Below are 23,775 nucleotides of genomic sequence, written 5' to 3' on the forward strand. Positions count from 1 at the left end.
TCTGTAGCATAGGCTGACCTTGAACTCCTGACAGTCCCCGTCTTAGCCTCCCAAGTGCTGAGGTTACAGGTGTATGTCATATGTCATCATGCCTGGCTCTGAGCATGACTTTTAAGAATTCTATTTTTCAGCAGGAGGAACGGCCCTTGGGCCTGAGGGTGTTCGATACCCCAGTGTAGGGGAATACCAGGGCAGGAAGACAGGAGTGGGTGAGTGGGAGGGGAGCACCCTTATAGAGGCAGGGGGAAGGGCAAGGGGATAGGGGGTTTCCAAAGGGGAGACCTGGAAAGGGGAAAACATTTGAAATGTAAATAAGGAAAATATCCAATTTTTAAAAAATGAAATCTGCTATAAAGCAGAGTTGAATTAAAAAAAGAATTCTATTTTTAAGGGATTATATTTATTTTCATTTTCAAAAGATAATAAAGGAATTTTATTGTAAGTTTTCAGACTGTTGTCCCTGAGGAAGCAGGAGGCATCTTTCCCTGAGTGGATCTAGGTGTTGGGAGACATGTGGACTTGTATTCTCATTGTCTTGGGACAGATGTGACTTCTGGTTTGTTTTCTTTCTCTCTCACAGTAGTGCAGAGGACAGGATGAATGTGGGCATCTTGGACATTTTTGGCTTCGAGGATTTCCAGAGGAATTCCTTTGAACAGCTCTGCATAAATATTGCCAATGAACAGATCCAGTACTACTTCAATCAGCACGTGTTTGCTCTTGAGCAGGTAATGGTTGTCTCTGAAGCTAAAGCAACAGGGTGGGGTGGGAGGGGTGGGGGGTGGGTCATGAGAGAATGCCGGGCTGCCCACAATTTGAAGCAAAAACCTGGTTAGTCAGGCTGTTAGGTAAAAGGCTACAGAAAAACCACTGGCAAAACAGTCCTGTCAAGATAAACAGTCCAAATTTAGTCCGAGAGGGGGGGAAAATGGTCCTGATTTTTCTGGAAAGGTGTATTCCCTCGCTTGCATGGAGCTGGTGACAGGTCAATTATTTAATTCTTACTTCAACATCCATGTATATTATTGGGTATGTTTCATTCTCTCCGGTTTTGACTACAAATAGCTATGATGGTGTCCAAAAAGACACAAGGTGAGCCCGAGCCCAAGACAGGGGTTCTTAGAACCCATATTCACCTTCATCATCTCCCATTGTCTCTGCATCTGATCCCCAGTCATGGAGGGGCATCTCCTGGGAGGAAGAACAGATATTCTTGAATCCCCAGACATGGAAATCTACTCCCCAGGCAGTTGAATGGTAAATTTGACAGTCTGAGAGCACAGTATTAAGGCTGGGATGCATAGATTCTTCTGCTCTATGTCCCAAACACACCTAGTCACACACATGTCTTAATATGGCCAGACCCAGGAAGTCCAGACTAATACCCTGTGGTACTGAGGCCAGTTTCAGGCCAGAGAGCCCGGTCTGTCTCCCTCCAGATGGAGTACAAGAATGAAGGTGTCGATGCTGTCCTGGTGCAATATGAAGACAATCGCCCACTCCTGGACATGTTCCTCCAAAAACCCTTGGGCCTTCTGGCACTTTTGGATGAAGAAAGTCGATTTCCCCAAGGGACAGACCAGACCTTGGTTGGTATGTACCTTCTGAGAATGGAACTCGGTAGTACAAGGTATTAGGTGGACATGTTTCAAGTTTTAAGGAGTTTACCTGTCTACTTCCAACACTTGGTGGGTTGTAGAAGTGTGGATCTTGGTATGCCAGAGAGATGGTGTGGGGTTAAGAGGACTAGCTGCTCTTGCTGAGAACACAGTTCAGTTCCTAACTCTCGTGTTGGGCAGCGTACAACCAGCTTTAACTCCACTCACAGGGGTTTCAACACCATTTTACTCTGGTATCCTCACATATACAGTGCGCATAGGAACAAGCAGGAACACATACATACATACACATAAACACAAATTTAAATTTAAAAATTGTTTTAAAATGATTTGCTGTGTCCTGGTAGAATTTGTGGCTTAAATCTATCACCACCCACAATTCTCCACATCCTCCTGTTCCTGCTGTCATAAATAATGTTATTTCCTTATTGTATATTATCGTAGACCTTCCTCTCCCTTTAAAAATATCCTTACATGCATATGATGTGTTTGGACTAAATCCACCCCCTATTTGTCTCTGTTCCAGTTCTTCCCTTCTTCCCTTCTACCACTACCATCCTTTTTCAATATTGTGTGTGTGTGTGTGTGTGTGTGTGTGTGTGTGTGTAACCCCTCCTCTCTTATGCCCTCTAAGTCCATATGTATGCCTGCATCCCTGAAGAAAACTAGCTCCCCCTCTTCCTAGTAGCCATCCTCAGCTAGAAGGGGGACTTCATGAGTCCCTCCCATGCTGAGATTTGGGGTCGGTTTAATCTAGTACAGGTCTTATGATCTGTGCCATAGACATAGTCATAGATTGTATGTTGGAGCTGCTGTGAGTTCATATGTGTGACTGCACTGCAGTGTACAGCAAATACTGTTTTCATTCCAGTCATCTGCTCCCTCTGACTCTTTTCACCCCTTCTTCTGCAATGATCCTGAGCCTTGGTGTGCGTGTGTGTGTGTGTGTGTGTGTGTGTGTGTGTGTGTGAGAGAGAGAGAGAGAGAGAGAGAGAGAGATGTCCCACTTAGAGATGAGCACTCCAGTTTCTTCTCTGCACACAGATAAATTTGAAGACAACCTACGATGTAAGTTCTTCTGGAGGCCCAAAGGCGTGGAACTCTGTTTTGGCATTCAGCACTATGCTGGACCGGTAAGAGGGATGGGACTTATAGGATCTAAGAACAACAAACTATCTGTGTCCTCCCCATGGGGATGCTCATGAAATGACTTGCAGGCTTCACTTTTTGATTCTAATTGCACCCCCCAAGTGTCCTCACTGGTGCTGTTTATAGCTGTGGTGGCCTGTAGAGCTACAACCTGCTTCCTGCCCCAAGGGCTGCCCCAGAACTGACAGCTGTCTAGACAGGGACCATACCACAGTCTTTGCAGGGTTTCATGGTGAATGTTCTCATTCTGAAGTCAATTGGAGTCTAGCTGACATAGGATGGTTGATAACACCGTAGGGCTGGTTTTTAGCACTTTCGACGTGTCTATGGGCTATTAGAAATGTCTAAATATATTTAAATGGAAAATGATACATAAACAATGGGAGTGCCAGTTCTTGTGTTAAAAGCTTACCATCTGGATGACTGAGATTGTGTTTTCACTAGATGTTTCTATCCTTTCTAGGACCAGTTTCTCTCTGGTTTGTGATTTTTTTTTTTTCTGAATTTATTTACCATTGATCTTCATTAGGGTTACTATTGCTATGAAGAGGAACCATGACCAAGCCAACTTTTAACAAAAAGCTTTTAATCAGGCACTTATAGTTTCAGAGGAGGAGTCAATGATCATCAATGACAGGGAGCATAGTGGCGGGGGGGGGGGGAGAGAGGGAGACGGGGCTTGGCATGGGCTTTTGAAACCTGAGCCAACCCCCCAGTGACACACCTCCTCCATCAAGGTCACACCTTCTAATCCTTCCTAAACAGTACCACACATTAAACCATATAAACCTATGGGACGCACCCTCATTCAAACCACCATACCACTCCAGGAATTTGTAGAATATCCCTTCAAAACCCTCTAGGTTGGATTCCCTCGTTGCTGAGAACCAAGAACCACTTAGTTCTTGAGTGATCACTTGGATCTCATGAATGCCTTGAGGGGCAGAGAAGGCATGATGGTCATGAGCTAAAAGCCGATTTGCCCCAGTATGACTGCCGGACCTCATTCGGCCCCTTGTTAAGCTACCGCTTGCCTATCAGTAGAATGGGATGAGCACTTCACACATGATGAACACTCGTATTTTAGCAGTTTTTATAATATTCCATTTCTTCCCTAGGACCCTTTTCTTTGAAGATAACTGGACGGGAAGCTAAGATAAATTGACCTGTCAAAAGTACAACTTCTCTCTTCTAGCTGGCGCTTGGTAGTCAAAGGCTTTGTGTTACACGACAGGATGAGTTTATATCCAGTTGCCGGGCAATGGCTACTCAGACAGCCCGTCGGTATCACTGGCCACAGTCAGTTGCCTCTGGTAACTTGCGCACATTGCTGTCTGTCTTCTAGCACGTTGTTGTCTGTCTTCTAGGTATTATATGATGCTTCTGGGGTTCTTGAGAAAAACAGAGACACCCTCCCTGCTGACGTGGTGGTAGTCCTGAGAACGTCTGAGAACCGACTCCTTCAGCAACTGTTCTCAATTCCTTTGACCAAAACAGGTACCTGAGAACTCCCCAAAGCTTTAGTCCAATGCCAATGTGGTGTCTTTCAGTCAGTGCCCAAATACTGTCATGTGTGCACTGTCAACATCACATTTCCCCCTTTTTAAGACTTACTTTATTTTGTTTTATTTTATATGTCTGAGTGTTATGCCTGTGTGTATGCCTACACACCATGTGCATGCCTGGTGCCCACAGAGGCCATAGAGGGAATCAGATCCCATGGAATGGGATTTAAGGATGGTTGTGAGCTATGATGTGAGTACTGGGACCAAAACCTGAATCCTTTGCAAGAGCACCCAAAGGTCTTAACTCAGGTCATCTCTCCAGCTCAACATTGAACTTGAACCAGGGTCAGGGTGCTGTCTAAGACCAAGAAAAGAACATGACTCTTTCTTTTGTAAATTAAGTCCTGAGAAGAATTGTTCACACATACCACACACACACAGAGACACACGTGCACACACAGATAGACCCACACATACACACACAGAGATACACAGACACACACATGCATATACAGAGACACAGATACACACATTAACACACACAGTGGCAGACACACACAGATAAGCATGCACACACACATACAAACACACACATCCACACACAGACATACACACACACAGATACAGACACATGCACACTTGTACACACATTCACACACAGACACTCACACACACACACACACACACACACACACACACACTTTCCACATCAGCTCCTACACTTCTCGTTGTCTCTGCCTCCCTTTAGCTTTCTTGATAAAACTGTATATAATCATTACTTCACACTAAGCATTTAGGCTAGACTTGGCTTACCTAGAATTATGGAGATGATTCTTTGGATTGGTGTAAGATTCCGAGGAAAGGGTGTGTGGCACATCAACGGTCTTCTGATCAAGAGCCCTCAGAGATTACCTGGTCCAGTTCTCACCCTCTCCCATCCTCCTAAACATCCTGGAACATCTATGGCTTCACTTGCTGACAGACAGCTGAAACTGTCCATCTGTGGGTCCTCACGCCAGGAAGCAGGGCCCCAGATGAGAGTTCCCAGATCAATGGATTCTCACTGGACCAAGCTCCTTTGATTCACCTGGGATCCGGCTGTCTGTCTGGGCCACATCAATCCTCTTCTCACAGCGCCTTCCTTTTCCTAAAATCATTGGCACCAATGTCTCTCACCTGGGACCTTTGCAAGGTAGGATGGAACTGTCGCCATGTCTAATTTATAGCTGAGTGTATAAATGATGCAGAGTAAATGAAAATCCTGCCTGAGAGAGAACAAAAGGCTAGTCTACATACAACCTGTGCCCATCTTAACTTGAACAAGTAACTTAACATCCTTCAAACATGCTTCCATGGTACCCAGTGCCCACTAAAAGTCTGCTGCCAGCTTCCCCTGTAGATGCTTCTTGGCTGCAGCCAGGATTAATTCATGTGGATCTCCAGGATCCCGTGGACAGCTGTGGGCAGAGCTAGCTGGTGTTTCCTCCTGGAGTTCAGACTCCTCTGCAGCTGGCTTCTGGGCAGAAGCAGACCTAATGCCCTTATTAACAGGGCTAATAGTTCCTGAAATAAAATCTATCCGGAAGACTCTTCTTCAGCTGGCATTTGCACTCTCCTATAAACATGAATAATGACCTGTTCGTGATTTTGGAATTTACTCTTTCAGCCTGTGGCTGAAGAAAAAAAAAAACAAGTTCATAGTCCTGAGCACTAGGTGGCTCTATGCAGAAAGCAAAGCTCTGCCTTGAGCCTCCTGTTCTTCCTGTAGTCACCCCAAAGCAGGAAAGAAACACAGCAGAACCTTTTCTAGTTCTTGACTTAAAATTTTAATTCCAGAGAAGAGAGCTTATAACCTTTTCTGAATTTTGCCTGGAAATGGAAGCTCACATCATCTAGGAGTAACAAAAGTGTGTGTGTGTGTGTGTGTGTGTGTGTGTGTGTGTGTGTGTGTGAGAGAGAGAGAGAGAGAGAGAGAGAGAGAGAGAGAGAAAACAAACGTGATATCCTAGCAAGCTCCTCTGTAATTCTGAGCTGTGCACAATGCTGCTTTTTTTTTTGAATTGTAAATTCACTCTTCTTCAAATTTTGAATAATATTAAAAAGCAACATGTAAGTGTCAAAACTAGAAAGCAAGAGTATTTGTTTGCTTTCTGGGTTGATTCATGCAAAAATGCATTCAGTTAGCTGACACCAAAGTCTTCTGGTAACAAGGTGCCTAGTGAGGCAACAGGAGGCTACAGCAGAGTTAGTGCAGTGCGTTAGTAGGGAAACTAGAACTTTCTTCCCTGTGCCTTCACTTTCTATTTGGAAGTGGTCCCCACTTTACTACCTTGTAATGATGATCATCCTCCCACCTTCATTAAAAAGTGATGCTGTGTCTTGCATTGAATGGTAGAATGTTAATGGGGCTTTTAAAATCTGAAACATCCATCGCCATCTATTGTCTGTCTGTCTGTCTGTCTGTCTGTCTGTCTGTCTGTCTGCCGTCTGTCATTGTAGTACAGCCTTCACTGAAATTGAAAGCGTTTGTTTCAGGTACATGCTGTCTCTTTGAAGGGGTGGAGGTGGTCAGACATTGCTGTGAGAGACAAAGAAGGCCCGGTTACTCTGGCAACATAATTCCAGTGCTTGAAAACCCATTGTTTATGTCATTTTATTTACCCTGCTTCAAAACTTAAATGAATGGCTCGATGGTTAAGAGCCCTTGGTGCTCTTGTAGAGGAGCCAAGTTCCATTCCCAGCCCCCATATGGTGGCTCAGAACTGTCTATAAGTCCAGTCCCAGGAGATCTGATGCCCACTTCTGACCTCCACAGGCACCAGGCACACACCCAGTACACATGCATACACACAGGCAAAGTACTTATCCATATAATATAAAATAAATAAATCTTTTAAAAATATAGCAAATATATATATATATATATATATATATATATATATATATTAGATTTTGAGTATTTAAGTATTTAAGTGATTGTGGGTATATCTCTATAAAATATTTGTGTATAGAAAACTTTGAAGGGTGGAAAGGAACCTAGATTTCTAAACAGAATTCAAATTTCTAATATAAGAAATAAGACTTACAAAAAAACGAAATAAAACTTACAATATTAGAAACTCAAAAAAAATATATATAGCAACAAGCATCGCAAGGGGCAGCCTAGAGGGTCCTGGCCATGCTTGGATGCTCTGGCTTCTGATCTGAATGGTGGCCCCGGTCACTTGCTTCATAGTGGTCATTATGCAGTGAACTTATGCTTTGCACACTCTATGGAGCACGTTCTATTTCACAGTAATATGGGCTTTTGCCGAAAGCTAAGGAACACCCCTTAAAATTCAAAGGAAAACTTTAATTTCATTATCAAAGAATTCCTTCCAGCTAAGTTCAGGTTTCATGGGAGCTAGAAACTGTCTTTTACTTCCAAAGTCAGGCATCAGAGTGCCCTAGACTGGCTTTCTTGTCCTTCCAAAGGAGCCTCTTCCCTGGGCGACCTGGAAAGTAACCCCCCCCAATCAGTGGCTATAGAATCAGTAACCCTCCCTTAATCAGTAGCTATAGACAAGATGTCTTGGCTGAGTTCCTTATTACAGTTAAAAAAAGATCAACACTTGGCTGTGTGTAACTTTGTTAGCTTTCCATGACTTTAACAAATACCAGAGATAACCAATTCATAAAGAGAAAAGATTTACTTCTCACAGTGTTAGGCATTTCAGCGCATGGGCAATTGTTTCTGCTGGCTCGGTACTGGGGTAGCACCTCGTGGCAGGTTTGCCTGGTGGAGCAAAAAAGTCTTTGTGTTGGGAGAGGGGGTCTTCTGACAGGTGGAGACTTGTGACCAAATGACACAAATCTGGGCTGGGTTTGTCACTGATGACATGTGACAGTTTCTGATATTACACAGTGGAGAAGCTGGAGCTTTGGGGGATCCCAAAGCTGTCTTGCTGATGGGCAGATTCACCAGAAAGAGGTCGCTGCGGAAGATGAAGATCAAGTAAGGTCCTTCCAGCCCCAGCCTGGGGTAGGTAGCATCCTGTGTCAGGCCAAGGGGACATTGACTACTAAAGAGACTGAACATGTGGAGTGAAATTGGGAGGCCTGGAGTGGCCAGGAGACAGGGCCACTTCTGTGTTGTCTAGCAGCAGCTACATCTGATGACAAAGATGCCTGTGCTGGGGGGCGCTCTCATCCCAAGGTTCCCAGTCACCATTGGGTACACAGAGGCGGCCCCAGTCAGCGTGGATTCTCTCCCTTTTGGCCTACTGCCCTGACCATGCTTTGGCCTGCCCGTGGACTATTTCAGACAGTGCCTGACAGTCAGGCCATAAGAATAATAGGACTAGTAAGTGTTACTGCACGGGCTCCTCACACCACAATGGACAACCAGAGCTATATGGTTAAACACATTGGTCTACCTCGCCGTGCTGTTCTTGTGTGGCCATGCTGTGTGCTTCTCTGCTAAGACTGAGCTGCATGAGATTTAAGACAGAGCTTTCTGTTCCACACATGTGTGAAGCATATATCCAGCACTCCAATGTTCCCCAAGCCAACCCTCCCCACCATACCTCCTTCCTCCCACCTTCCCTGCCTCCCAGTTTGCCCTTCAAAATTCAACCCCAGCTTCACTTCCTGGGGGAATTCCAGGATGGGTGAAGTGGATCCTCTGGAATGTGAGCTGCTGGAGACAGAGATGCGGGAAGGGCATCACCTCCCCCGCAGTTGCTGGAGTGGAGCTGTCTCAGTGAGGCTCTGTGCCACGCCCAGAGCCATTTGTGAATGGCATTTCCTGGTAGTCGCAAGAGTGCTTGAAGCACATCAGAAATGTGGATGCTCTGTGATTTACTATGCTGGCTTCCAGCCTGCCAGAGCCTGGGGTTTCTTTTAATAAACTATGAACGTCAGAAGGAACTCCACTCAGAAAGCCACATTCTGCAGTCTAGAGAGAAGTGTAAGGCCCCAGCACTCACCAGGAAGGCAGATGTGACTACAGTCACTCTGGCATCTGCAAGTGATTTTTGGAGCCTCCCAGGGAGGAGGGAAGCATGGCCCAGGACAGATGGTGCCAGGACAGATGGTGCCAGGAAGCACCCGAGCACAGGAGTAGAATGTTCTGGAACTGTGGTCTAGGCTCCTTATGGCTGGGTAGACATGACCCCAGATCATTACTGCTCAGGGTCCATCTGGCCTGGGGCTTCAGAGTCCTCTAAGTTCCCCAGGGCCCCAGCCTCCATGGGCTGGGTAGGCTGGAGGATGAAGCAGCGTCAGTAGCCACAGGAGAGACCCCACACTCTCCTGGCTCTTTCTTTGCTTGTTAATGGCTTTCAGTACTTGTCCATAAGAATCTGGTCTTCATTAGATTCTACAAGACCAAGGGGGTGGTATAGTGGGGTGAAGAAAGTAACCCTAGAAATTGTCCATGCTTCCCCACCTCCATGCTTATAGGCTTTGGTTTCTCTTCTCCAAGTGTAGAAGTGTCAATGCTTTTTTTCCCCCTCTTTTCCTCTTGAATTCTGTATGCAGTCTCTCCCACCTGATCGGCTAGGTTTGGAAAGCAGCCAGTTGTCTGAGAAGCCCCTGAACCAGGATCTGGCCCCGGCTTCTACTTGTGCTGAGGGGTTTTAAACCAAGTAAAGCTTCAATTACAAGGGACCCCTACCAATCTCCAGGTGCCAACTTAGGTTCAAACTTGGTTTGAAATGTCAGTTGGATTTTCTTAGAGAAGAATGGAGCATGTTAAAAAGTAAAAAGAAATACATAAAATTAATCTGTCACATTTAATTTGTAGATGGAAATATTATTTAACATATAATCAGCAGAAAATGATGTCTATTACCTTTGGTAGTATCTTCAAGCTCTCGTGTGTGTTTTACACTTAGGGCACATCTCAGTTAAGGCCAGCCACATTTTACATGCGCAGTGGCTGCTGTGTGACTGGCGTGACTGTGGGGAATCATTGCCCTGCCACAGAAGAGCCTCAGACTTGCTCTCAGAGAGAAATGCAGACACAGCAAGACCACAGTGGTCCTCCAGGAGGAAAGGCCAGATGATGGGACAGAAGGGTGCTGTGGAGTCTTTTCTTTCTAAATGTATTTATGTTTTAAATTATATATGCGTGTATATGAGAGTACACCATGTGTGGGCAGGCGCCTCTGAAGGTCAGAAGGAGGGTGACAAACCCCCTGGAGCTGGACTCACAGGAATGTATGAGCTGCCCATTGTGGGTGCTGGGGATTAAACTCTAAAAGAGCAGCAAATGCCCTTAACGACTGAGTTGTCTTTCAGGACCCTTGTTTTGTTTTATTTATATATATATATATATATATATATATATATATATATATATATATATATACATATTTAATATACTGATTTTTTGACCATTTCCCAGTGTGTAAGAGAAATTATTGTTTCACAGAGTTCCAGAAAAGTGTACCTCTTTTATGGCTTTCATCACACATAGACATGTCTAGGATTTTCAGTATGAAATGGTGCTTTTCAAAGCTTCACGAAATAAAGGAATTATGAGATCTGAAGGAATTCAAGATGAATGGAAGCGGGTGTGTGTCTGTGTGTGTCTCTGTGTGTTTGCACACTCATGTATGTGCATATATGATCTGTGTGTGTGCAGGTATACATGTTTCTGCATGTGCTGGAATGGATGTATCCGTCCCTGTATGTGAAAGCCAGAGGCCAACATTCCTCTGCCTCCCCAGTGTATACCACCGTGCCTGGCTTCAGCCTTATTTTTTGAGACAGTGTCTCTCACCTAACCTGGAACTTACTACCAAATCAGCTAGAATGGCCCCTTGGGAAGCTGCCGGATCCTTCATGCTGCCCCCCGACCCCCACCCCTCCACCCCCAGCTCTCCAGTGTTGGTACTACAAGCGTAAGCTGGCCCAATGGCTTTTTATGTGGGTGCCACTTCGTGACTGATCCATCTTGCCAGCTCCAAGTAAGAGATTTTCATGATCAAAAAAATGTGTATAATATTGATTATGAAAGTCCCAAAGCATCCTTACTACAGAAATACCTAGAAGGACCTTATAGACTGTAAGGTATTTTTGTGTGAAAACATCTAAAGGGTAGAAAGTCAGTGGCTCCCACTGAAACGCTGCAGATCTCCAGCCTTTCTCTCCTGTCTCCTTCATCTAGGACTCTCTGCCAATGGTGAGCTGAAATCTGTCTTCCAAAGTTCCTCTGGTGATCCTAGTTCTAGAGAGGTTTCCAATGTTGCCCCATCAAAGGCAAGACAAAACAAAACAAACAAACAAACAAACAAGCAAAAACAAAGCCCATGGTGGTGGCGTATACCTTTAAACCTAGCACCCAGGAGGCAGAGGCACACGGATCTCTGTGAGTTCAAGGCCAGCCTGCTCTACAGAGCAAGTTCTATGAACCACCAGGGCTACACAGAGAAACCCTGTATTTAAAAATAAAAAAAAATCAAAAACACAAAACAGACAAACAAACCAAACCAAAAATCAACCAACTAACCAAACAAACATAAACAAAACCTTTAAAAAAAAGTATTAATAGTGAATTTCAAAAGGGAACTGATACTAGGAAAATTAGTGTGTGTTGAGAGCCAGCTTCACCCCTGTCCACGCCCTTATGAATATTCCCTGCATAGCTCTGAAATCCATTAGGGAAGCACCTTTGTATTTAAGTGGCAGTTCAATTTAGGACCATTTTGCTTTATTTATTTAATGGTCCTGTCATGTATTCCAAATATAGCACCTCTGATTTTTAAAATGGTCAGAAATATATGAAATAATTATTTCCATCTTTCTCTGCCAGCATTCTCATTCATAGAAAAGAAAAAGAAAAAATGTTTCTGTTTAAGATGTAAGAATCCTTTTATTTTTCTATTTATTTTATATTTTCATAGCTCACATTGGAGAAAAGGTCCCACAGCCCTACAGTTTAGTAATTTATTCCACTATAAAATCTCTTTATAGTTAAGCTTTCAGTTCACTTCCCCCCACCTTCCTAAAAGCTAACCTCAGACCCCTTAAAGACAGTAAACTAGAAACAAAGGCATTGTAATTTTATTGTCTCTACTTAGCTACGGATCAAAACTTCACACTCCACCCCACCCCTCAGGAATCTGGGTCATGTTCATAGAATCTGTATTCTTTCTCTTCAGAACCCAAGACCATCTTCTAACAGTCTGGTCCATATGTTCGATACATATAAAGTTAATCATTTTGCTTTGGTCCCAGTATGTGCAAAGCGAAGCTGTAAACCCCAGCTGTGCAGAGAAACAAAGTAACAATTATGAACTTTACTGGCTTGCATATGTGAGACGTCCCTAAATGAAATTAAATGTTGCTCAGCTGAACTGGAGGGTAGGAGGCTGGGAGAGAGGACCACTGAGATTTTTAAGATCCAATATTAATAGAATGAGTTCTCTTCTCCACACCCCACAGGGGTAGTTTAAATTATAAAGACACCAGATGAACTATCCTCTAGTTGATAAGGTTTAGCTCAAGCACACCAACTGATTTCCGGGTACTCATTGGCATCTGCATTTGGCTGATCTGATTTAATCTGTAAGTGGCCCTTCCCAGTTCAGATCATCTGTGGGGTGTGATCAGTTCTAACAATTTCATCAGCCATTCAGTGGTTTGCTCATAATATCAAAATGCCTGAAACAACCAGGGTTGAATTCAGACAGGGAGGTCACTGGAGGGGGAGGGGTGTCTGGTAATTGCTGCTCAGGGCTCTGACCTTGAGCAAGATGCTTTAGGACCTTGTGCCTCAGTTTCCTTCTTTGTGGCCTTGTTGTACTAAGTAATTACTTTTAGACCCTTAGCCTCATGTCTACAACATAGTAAAATACTCAGTAAATACTAGTGGTTAAGTGAAGAAAAGTAATGCAATTTCCACAGTTATTTCCTTATTCTCCAGAAATTTTAAAGCAGAGTGACATTAAACAATGCTATAAATTCTGTGTGTTGCTGGTAGTTTATGATTTCTAGCTTTTAAAAGGTACGTCCCTTCAAAAGATAAACAGGGAAAGAATAATGTAAGCCCTCACCCCTTAAGTTCTCAATTCATTTAATTCTTATTTCCTAATTAATTGTCCAGCTCAACATTAATGACCCCAAGGCAATAGAAAAAAAGAATCTTCCATAAAACTCTTCTTAGCTCAAACCCTTAATTGATAGCATTTTCATAACTTCCAAAATGTGTGATGGAGAAAGGATTACTTGGCCATGTTTAGCTTCAACTAGCACTTGACCAACCAGAGCCCCAGAGGTCTCACGTGGCTTCCTTCCATCGATCTTGGAGCTGCCAACGACACCTGCACCTCTGCTGCCTTTCAATCCTGTTAACCATAACCTGAACAGGACCACTCGCTTCCCCAGGCACAGCCAACATCTATCCAGCTCTCTAGATGATCAAACCCGGGTAGTAAAAGCATGCAACTGGCTCAAGCCTTCTTCACAAGTGGCAGGTCTGAGACAAAACCCAGGCAGCCTCTCTGCCACACAAGCATCTCACAACACAAGCAAAGGATCTGAAATACGTAAGCAGGACCAGAGACCAGCAAAGAGCTCAAGACATGTGGAGGGAAGGGAGAGGAGCTGGGGGTTCTGGGGACTTTGAGTGCCTTATGAGTAAAATTCAGTGCCACACAATTCATGTGTGTACTCACATGCATTTATTGTTTGCTCTGAGAATATATATATATATATATATATATATATATATATATACAAACACTGGGCATAGAACAAAAGCAAATGAATTTTAGTGCTTGTCCCAAGAACCTTAGAAGCCAAGGGAAGTCAGAGGCACCATGTTAGTTAGCTGCCTGGGTAGTTTTCCATGTGTCATCATTAAGGAACATTTTTTGGCTTTGACGACATGTGCATTCGTGTTTTGTCTGCGTGTATGTCTGTATGAAGTTGCCAGATCCCCTGGAACTGGAGTTACAGACAGTTGTGAGCTGCCGTGTGGGTGCTGGGAATTGAACCTGGATCCTCTGGAAGAGCAGCCAGTGCTCTGAACTGTTGAGTTATCTCCCCAACCCCAGTTTACAAGTCTTATACCAGGTACTGAAAAACAGTTTCAAGTTAATGAAGAGGAACAGAAATAAAAACTTAGTGGTGGTTGTTTTTAAAGACATCTAAAAGACATGGAATCATTTCTGCATCCCTAGAGATTAATGCTAATATAAGGTAGCGCATCTGCCGTGAACAGAGAGGGCTTGGGGTGTATAGATTAGCTTTAGCCCCTGAGGTTAACATTGGATTACAATGCCTGCCAGGTAGGTAACCTCTGCTAGCTTTTGCTCCCTATAGCTCCTCCTCCTCCTCCTCCTCCTCCTCCTCTTCCTTAATTGTACCCTCAGTAATTAATTGCATCCTAAGTTTATAGAAGTGAGAATAGTTTGAACATTATTAAATGACAGATCTCTCATTTCAAACTGTCTGGGACATCAGAGAAAGCTTTGGTTTGGGTTCCTTTAAGGACATGGTCTAGAGTTATTAATTATGCAAAAGTCCTTTAAGACGTCAGACAATTAAAAGACAAAACAGGGGCTGGAGAGATGGTTCAGTGGTTAAATGCACTTGTTGAGGGCCTACCTGGGTTTGGTTCCCAGCACCTAAATGATGGCTTACACCATGCATAGCTCCAGTTTGAGGGGCTCTAATGTCCCAACCTCTGAAGATACCACCAGGTGTGCATATGGTGAGCAACCATTCACGCAGACAAAATATTCATACACATAAGTAAATCTGAAGAAAAAAGTTATCTTAAGGCAGTATAAAACCAGGAAAGCTGTTTTTTAGGGTTCTGATTTTCCCACAGGTATCCTAAAGTTGTATGGTCAGAAAACAGTGAGTGTGTTTTCTGTGTATGTCTTCCTTTTCAGTTCATCCAGTCATTCCTGCTAGTGCTCATGTGATGGATGTGTGCCTGACTGTGTTCACTGTGGTAAATGTGTGGAAATCAGAGCATGGCTTTGATGAACCAGTACTCTCCAGCCCCTCGCGGTGAGGCAGGCTCTCCTACCTCTGCCATGCTACAGCCTGCAAGCTACATGGCCTAGGAGATTCCAGATGGCTCTTCTGTCTCCACCCCCCGGCTTGATGCAGGAGTTACTGCTCTCTACATTTCTTTCAGTTGAGCAGGTGTGGGACAGGCAAGCTGGTTTCTTATTTCTTTTCTATTCCTTTACTCCACAAAATGACAACTTTTCTTTCCAAATAAACATCTATTCTCCCTTCATGAGAGATTTAGCAATGTCTAAATGGGCAGGAAACTTGTCCACCCACTCTGCCTATTTATTAATATCAATGCCTAAAATCATAGATAAATGCCAGGGGAGAAAGAAAAAAAATCCACCAAGGACAAAATCTAATAGTTCACATTCCTGCTCCTTGGGTTCCTGTTATCGAAATTCTGTGACTATTTTAAATTTCCTCCATGTATTCGATCTACAACTAGTCCTTGTTACAGATATAGATGGTTATAGAAAGATATTGTATCTTCTAACATATAAAATATTATAATATGTTTTACACAATCACTGAATTTAGCTCCTTATGTTTTATTAGCCACTGACTTAGAAACTTCAGTGAGTAGATTTGAAGTCATTGCAGCCCCCACAGAGGCACAGGTCTGCCCCGGGGGCTCCCCACACAGTGTCAGCACAAACTATGGTTCTGGACAGGAAGGAAGGCCAAAGCTTTGGAGGAAGGAAGCCAGGGTCAGATTAGTTGAGAAATCAAGTTTGAATCTGTTAGGCCATTCCAAGTGAGACTCTCCATTAGGATTGGGTAAGGATTATCCAACACCAGTCCAGGCAGGTGAAACCAGCCAAGGAAGCTGTGGAAGTGGGGTGTAGGAAGCTGTGGAAGTGGGGTGTAGGGAGGAGCTGTGGAAGTGGGGTGTAGGGAGGAGCTGTGAAAGTGGGTTGTAGGGAACTGTGGAAGTGGGGTGTAGGGAGATGTGGAAGTGGGGTGTAGGGAGATGTGGAAGTGGGGTGTAGGGAGATGTGGAAGTAGGGTGTAGGGAGCTGTGGAAGTAGGGTGTAGGGAGCTGTGGAAGTGGGGTGTAGGGAGATGTGGAAGTGGGGTGTAGGGAGATGTGGAAGTGGGGTNTGTGGAAGTGGGGTGTAGGGAGATGTGGAAGTGGGGTGTAGGGAGATGTGGAAGTGGGGTATATATAACTCTCTCTCTCCTCGATCTTTGCTGATACTTTCAGTGAAAGAACTGACTGATAGAACCTTCAAAAGGGTTCCCTCCAGGGAACATCCACCATTAACTTGGGCAGGAAGACTCCCTCAAACAAAGCCACACCAGAGACAGGACCAGCATAGGCTTTGGTAGGATCGACAAACAGGAAAGTATAGTTTTCACGTTGGCATGGGCTGGCTCTGGACTGCCAGTGCCCTGCAGCAAGCTCAGACAGCCTGGTGGGGCAGCAGAGGGCACTGAAGTCTGTGGAATTACTGAAACCAATGGCCACGCATTTGGGACAATTCTTATGAGGTAAAAATCCTCAGAAGGCAGGAAGCAGGAGAATGAGGTAGGAGCCTTTAAGTCCTACTTCAGATTCCTGCATAGGATCTCAATTGTATGGCTGCCTCTTCTCAAGGATCGTACCCCACCCAGGAAACACTGGTAATCCAGGTTTCCCAGAAGCACAGGAAGAGGCTCAGGGTCAGAATGGGAGATCAGTGTGAAGATGCTGTGCCTGGTGAAGCTCCAAGGATGCTTACCATTCGAAAGGAGTGTGAACACCGTATTTACATATAAATGAAAATGGAAAGTTCTTATAGGTTATGTTTCTGGAAGGTGTGTATGGCAGGCCTGGTGGCTGGGATCTATTGTTTATTTGTGTTGTAAATCCTTTGAAATGTGTTAAAATGCTTCCCACTCATTATAAAGCTCCTGCCACCCCAGATTACGACTTTGATGTCACCAATCTTCCTTCAAAGGGTTCTTTGCAGGCTATTAATCACAGTTTAGCCTCTGAAGATATCACCAGAGAAAACATTTAGACATCTCTGTGCTAGACTCACGAAAACTTTGAAATCTTGAGCATCTCGCATAAGCACATGGCACAGCCTATCCTTTCATTGACAAGTTTTCCTTCTGTTGTACAAAATAGCTCCGGAAGTAAAAATGCAAACAAATGTCTTCACACACTGAGGTTGGTGAAGAAAGGGTGGAGGGTAGATCAGGAAGGAGGAGAGAGAATGAGAGGCTCCTCAAAGGTAAGCTGCAGGAAGGTTTGTGCATGGCCAGGAGCTGGCCCATGGCTGTTCACACTTGCTTTTTACTAACGGATGCTCACAGAGGAGGGTGGGGAGAGCTCTTCTCTCACCTTCTGTGCTGATGCTGTGCTTGAAGTCCTACATGAGTTGTTCACAGTAAATGACAATCATGTGTCTGATGGTCACTTGTCCACATGCTTGCATGCCTTTCAGATTTCAGATTTTCAAAATTTTAGATTTTGATTTGAGAATATTTACATCTGCATAATGAGCTGTCTGGCAGATGTGACCAAGTCTAAACACAAGATTTAGGTTCCACATATATGTGTTAAAGTGCCTGAAGGTAATTTCTACCATATGCATATATGTGTATAGTATTAGCATGTATATACACATAAATTTATGATATAGGTTATATACATATAGACACATTTATGTGCATATATGTTATATATATACACACATATGTATTATACAACCTCACATACTATATATCAAATACATATATATATTTGATCCCTCACATCACATACATATATACATGCCACCCTCTCCATATATTATACATATAATTATAATAATGTATTATATATAATTATTAGCTAACATTATATAATATATACATGTATGTATTATATATGTTATGTTACAATAATAATATATATTGTTCCATGCACAAACCTATACTATTATTATACTACAGATTGAGCCATGGGCTTTGTACATGCTGTGTTGGAGATATATAGATATACATATAGATGCATATGTATACATAGATATATACATACATATATCCCCAGCATTACACACATACACATTCTCTTTATATAAGATACTATACATATAACTATAATATTATATTATTATATATAATTATCTAATGTTATGTACCGTATACATATGTTGTATGTGCATGTGTGATGCTGGGGATCAAATCCAGGTAGATAAGTGACCTTTGAGTTTTTCCCCCAGTCCTATTTTGCACAATAAGTACGTTTTTATGTTATGTAGCTGGTAGGTAGTTCAGCAGCAGAGCTGAAGAGCTGACCTGTGACATGTACAAGGCCCTGGGCTCAGTCTCGGGTAGAATTACAGTACAGTTTTGTGCATGGAGCACAGTTCAAGGTGGGGTAGGGAGGCTCCACTAGTGGCATCCTATCCGTGCTCAGAGTTTTTGCCTCTTGGAACATTTTGGAGTTTGGATTTTTACATGTAGGCATGGTCACCCTGTGTCAGTAGACCATACTCATTGTCGAGACCAAAAGCTTTGAAACTTTTCTTATAGGAATTTTATAGTTTCAAGTTTTATATTTAAGTCTTCAATACTCAACCACTTGAATTAGCTTTTTAACTATTTTAGCTTTGTGATGTGCGGTGTGTGTGTGTGTGTGTGTGTGTGTGTGTGTGTGTGCGCGCGCGCACAGCAATACCGTGGTATGCATGTGGAGGTCTAAAGACACCGTGTGATAGTCAGTTTTCTCCTTCCACCAGTGTGGGACCCCGGGATTGAACTCAGGTTGTCAGACAGCAAACTGAATCGTCTTGTCAGCTGGAAAGTTTGCAATTTTTAAGAAATTCTATGGGTATCAATTATAAAACTCAGAAAAACACAAGAATGTGAAAGGGAAAATTATCCGTACCTTGACTTCTAAACTTTTCCTTCAATTTAAGGTATTTTTTGTCTGTTTGTTTGTTTCTTGTCTTTTTTCCTCAGGTAATTTGGCACAAACCAGAGCTAAGATCACAGCATCCTCGAGATCTTTGCCTCCACATTTCTGTGCTGGGAGGGCCAAGGTGAGCAGTTGATTTGTTCCATGGATGGGGCTGGGAGGCCATGCTAATGTCCGAGCAAGCAACGCTTCTTTCCATCTCCTCTGTCTGCAAAAGCGACCTGCGGTGTTCGGGGAAACAAAGGGGATTTTGAAAGTTTAGGAAATTTGAATCATGGAATCCTTGCAATCCTGATAGTCAGGAAAAAAGAAAAAAACAAAAACAAAACAAAACAAAACCCAAAACCAAAAACCCAAAACCCAAACACCTAATGTAGAGGATGATGACATATGTACAGAGTCTTTCTAGAAAGAAGATAAACAATTTTCTGTGAGACTAACACAGAAGGTAAAAGATCAGAGTCAGCAAGGAGAAACAAGCAAACAAGCAAACAAAACAAAAAAACAACCAAACCATTGTCTGTTCTCTAAAACTGAGTTATGCAGGGGCCAGGTCAGGAGGGTTCATGCATATCCAAACATAAAATAACATCCAGCTGTTTGGCCCTTCCAACTGAGGTTTAGACAGGCCCACAAGGAGCACCTGACTGACGTCTATTGTGTGGACAGTACTTCCCATTTGTCTGTGGTTTGGTTTTCTGTGGCTTCAGCCACCAGTGGGCAATCATGATTCACGTTCAAAAGTATTAAATAAAAAATCTAGTAACTGTTTTCCATGTGTTCTCACCTAAGGACAGTATGGGCTCTCTTGCTCTCTCTCTGGGCTCTGATAAGAGAGGATTCATCCTTTCACCAGGTAAATCCACATTCCATGTCCACCCACCCTCTAGTCCTTCAGTGGGCAACTCAGTCGTTGGGTTACCTGTGACATCACAGACCTTTTTTTCCTTAAACCTAATATTGTCGCTCAAACATGAGATGCTGGCAATTTTGATGTGGAGGGGGGGAACCCCACAAGCTTCCTAGTTCCATTAGTACAGTACATTTTAGAGTTGATCATTGTATCATTCGTTGTTGTTCATTTCTTACTCTGCCTCATTTACAAGTTAAACTTTATTGTACAAATGTATGCATAGGAAAAGGAGTTCGATGAAGCCTACAACTTCAGACACCCCATCCAATATATCCCCTAAGGATAAGAAAAAACCACATTCTAACCTGAAAACCAATTATCTTAAAGACATTGGAATAATAAGTACCTCACATCTCTGAATTTTCTTACTTTTTATTTATACAACATATTAACTTACTTTAAAAAATAACTAATTCATCACATATAATTCCATTAAGTATTACTCCAGAATTGATACAAATGCACATATTTATACTTTCTTGAGAATAAAATATTTACTTGCAAATAATGGGGCTCTAAAGAGTTTATCTAACTATAATATTTATGACCATGTTGCTATTATGATCTATTTGAATCCCCTAATGTTGTTTCTTTGTGGCAAGATATCAGGACTATTTACCATGGCTAGGCGGGCCCATGGGAGAGATGTGTATAGGAGTGTAAGTGCTCCTAAGAACTTCTTGATCTTACATGAGAATGTGGTTTGTATTAAATGCAGTTGATTCTCATTATTTGTAAAAACTGTGATCTGTAATGTCACTGCAAACAGAAATGCTGAACAACTGCCCCTGGAGGATAACACAGGGTTAGGTTCCAGCAACAGTCTGGTCAGAGCCAACCTAACCCTCAGTTGATATGATTTTGTTTGAAGACACCCAGTTTTACACACACACATACACACACACACACACACACACACACATTCACAGACACACACACAAGCATACACACACTCACATACACATGCAGACACACACACTCAGAGTCACAACCACCTTACAGTCGATCCTGTTTAGTATTTTTATAAAAACCATACTTCACTCACACAGCATCTGTGCCATTAAAGTCACAGACAGTTTCACTGTAACTCCTGAGGGGAGCTTATCAGCACACATCTTCTGCCTGAGGCTCATCACCCTCTTCTTGTGTTTAGAAACCCTTCAGCATTACACTTGAGGGCCCCCAAAACTGGGAAGTTACTGATAATGCACATATAGATGCAAAACCAGAAGCATTTCAATAGGCTCAGAGAGCAGACATGTGTGTGTGTGTGTGTGTGTGTGTGTGTGTGTGTGTGTGTGTGTGTGTGTGTGTGTGTGTGTGGAGAGCTGACCCAAGACTGACAGGCTGTGACTCTGACTCTAACAGAAAGTTGGGCACCAGCTGACTGACTCCTGTGTTTTCCTACTACGTACATTCTGTGAATGACCAGGAAAAAGCATTGGTGGTTGACATTGTGGCTACAGATAAATTTTAGCAGGCAGGCAAATTAACAAATGCAGAATCTACACATTATGATGGCCTGGAGTGTGTCATGGGGAGGGGGGTCCTTTTTGTTGTTATTGTTATTGGAGTTACTAGCTTCCACAAAATTCTAAACAAGATCATAACACAAAAATATTCTCCCTCGTCCAGATCTCCTCTCTTTCTTGCACTTGATTTCTGAGTTTGGAGTCCTGCTGAGACCTGGACCCTGTCCTTTAAGCCTACAAATCCAGCCTGGTGCTATCTCCCTCCCTGCTCCATACAGCATTGTCCAGACCTGCCCACCTGAGCAGTGTATAGTCCACTGTGTGGTCTACACTTAAACGCATATAGCGATAAGTACACAGAACTGGAATTTGTTTGTTCTTTGAAAGAAGATGAGCTGGAAGTTCTGATTAAGTAATTCAAAAGTATGAAAGACAATAGCAGTAAATAAACAAACATCACCACACAGGCAAGCAAAGGGCCCACACCTGTAATCCCAGACCCCAAACCACAGACACAGGGCCAATCTGCATTCAGGACTAGCCTGTGCTAGTGAAACTTCCTTAAAAACAAAGCAAAAACAGAAAAGTTATCATTTGGGCTCTGTTTCATCTAAGGAGACACAGGGCCCTCGATGAAGCTGGATTTTGTAGGATATAAAACGGTTACTATGTGTTTGTCATCTAATATAAAGCTTCTGGTTTAGAGCCCCATTTCAAAAGACAGACTTGGGACATGGGAAACTGTGTCTAATCAGCCAGGCAGAGATACTCAGAGGACAAAATGTAGCAAGCCTTGTTGTTTCAGATCCTTCTTGGTGGCCTATGCAGCATCTTCCCTTGTGATATAAGCTAAGACACCTGCAAGCCTTCAAGGGGGTAGGGAGGTCAGAGAGAGCGACCTGCCCAGGCTTTATGAAATGCTTCAGAGGAGAAAAACAAAAGGCTAGAGAGGCCTTCCTGCTTCTGCTGTTTGCACAGATGGGGGTGGGGGTGGGGAGGGTGCATCCTGCACCCTGGCCACACTAGTTCTCATAGACTATTGAAGAGGCAGGTCACAGAGCCTTCTGAGAGGGCCTTTTCTTCTTAAGAGCTATCTATATCAATCACCTGATAGTAAAAGTTCTTGACAAAGAGCCTTGTCAGGAAGATGATTAGAGGCGCTTCTGAGGTTTTAGGATGCAGATGGTGGGCACTTACCCAGACAAGGAGAAAATTCCTCAGCTTTTCCTTTACTGCTGAGCTCTGGCTGGTCTGTGGGATTGTTTAGAGTCCGTGTCTTTATGGCAGAGTAAATTCAGTTAACAGACGAGGCAAATCTTTGTGATGATGCCATACTTTCAGACTTCCTCCATTCTGCAAGTTATAGGAAAACACACTGATAGCAGTGCAGAGAGACAAAGGTTTCAGCCCTAGGCACCGCATACAGTGGCAGCATGACTGGACCACTTACCTAAAAATCTATGAGCATTAACTTTTTCATTTGCATAATGGAGTAAAGACTGGTAGCTCTGGGGGCTCCTGGGATAGGCCATTTTCAGTCCCAGTCCGGTGCTTTCTGCAAGGATCCTAGGCCTGGCTACAGGAACAGCCTAAGCGACACAGTGGCACCTCCGTCTCAAACAAATGGATACAAATTGTCTCAGTCACCAAAGTCACTAAACTGTCCAATTCTCAAATGTACCATTGAGCCAAAGGCTGAGCCTAGCCAGGGTCTTCCCTTCAGGCCTGATTAGCTGGCCCCAACTCTGCAGTGGAGAGTCTTCTGTCGATGAGGGCACGGTCTCTCTTTGCTGGCAATGTGGGGCAGGGAGGCTGATGGAGTTCTTTTCCTTTTCTCTCTGGTGTATAAGAGCAGCCTTCCTTCAAGACATGCTTCTCCTTTTCTCTCCCCCCCCCCCATTGGCCAGGCAGAACCGTCACTGAGCAGCCTGTGGGTGAAGCGCTCCCACCGGACGTGCAGCCCATGAAGGGAAAGCTCATAGCTCGTGCTTCTTCACGCAACTCACACCTACCGGCTCTACAGGAAGCTCTTTTAGACCTTTCATTGTCTTAAGGCTCTGTTTCCCTAGGTAGCACAGGCTAGCCTCAAACTCACCATCCTCCTGCCTCAGGATCCTAAGTGTTTGGTTTATGAATGTGCATCACTATGCCCAACTACCTAAAGTTTTTGAGGACTTAAGAGTCATCAAAACCAGAAGTCATAATAAACCCT

At 43.4% G+C, this 23,775-nt stretch overlaps 1 protein-coding gene across 1 annotated transcript in view; it reads left to right on the forward strand.

Annotated features, from left to right (window-relative positions):
• Window positions 1–23,775, forward strand: part of Myo3b (myosin IIIB) — a 328,196-nt gene that overhangs the window by 162,161 nt on the left and 142,260 nt on the right. The window contains exons 18-22 of the mRNA XM_021193757.2: window positions 581–728; window positions 1,440–1,593; window positions 2,664–2,752; window positions 4,136–4,265; window positions 19,223–19,302. Of these exons, the coding sequence (XP_021049416.1) occupies window positions 581–728; window positions 1,440–1,593; window positions 2,664–2,752; window positions 4,136–4,265; window positions 19,223–19,302 (601 nt within the window). The remainder of the gene's footprint in view (window positions 1–580; window positions 729–1,439; window positions 1,594–2,663; window positions 2,753–4,135; window positions 4,266–19,222; window positions 19,303–23,775) is intronic.

This window comes from Mus pahari, chromosome 3, assembly GCF_900095145.1.
Source record: "Mus pahari chromosome 3, PAHARI_EIJ_v1.1, whole genome shotgun sequence".
Taxonomy (NCBI): Eukaryota; Metazoa; Chordata; class Mammalia; order Rodentia; family Muridae; genus Mus; species Mus pahari.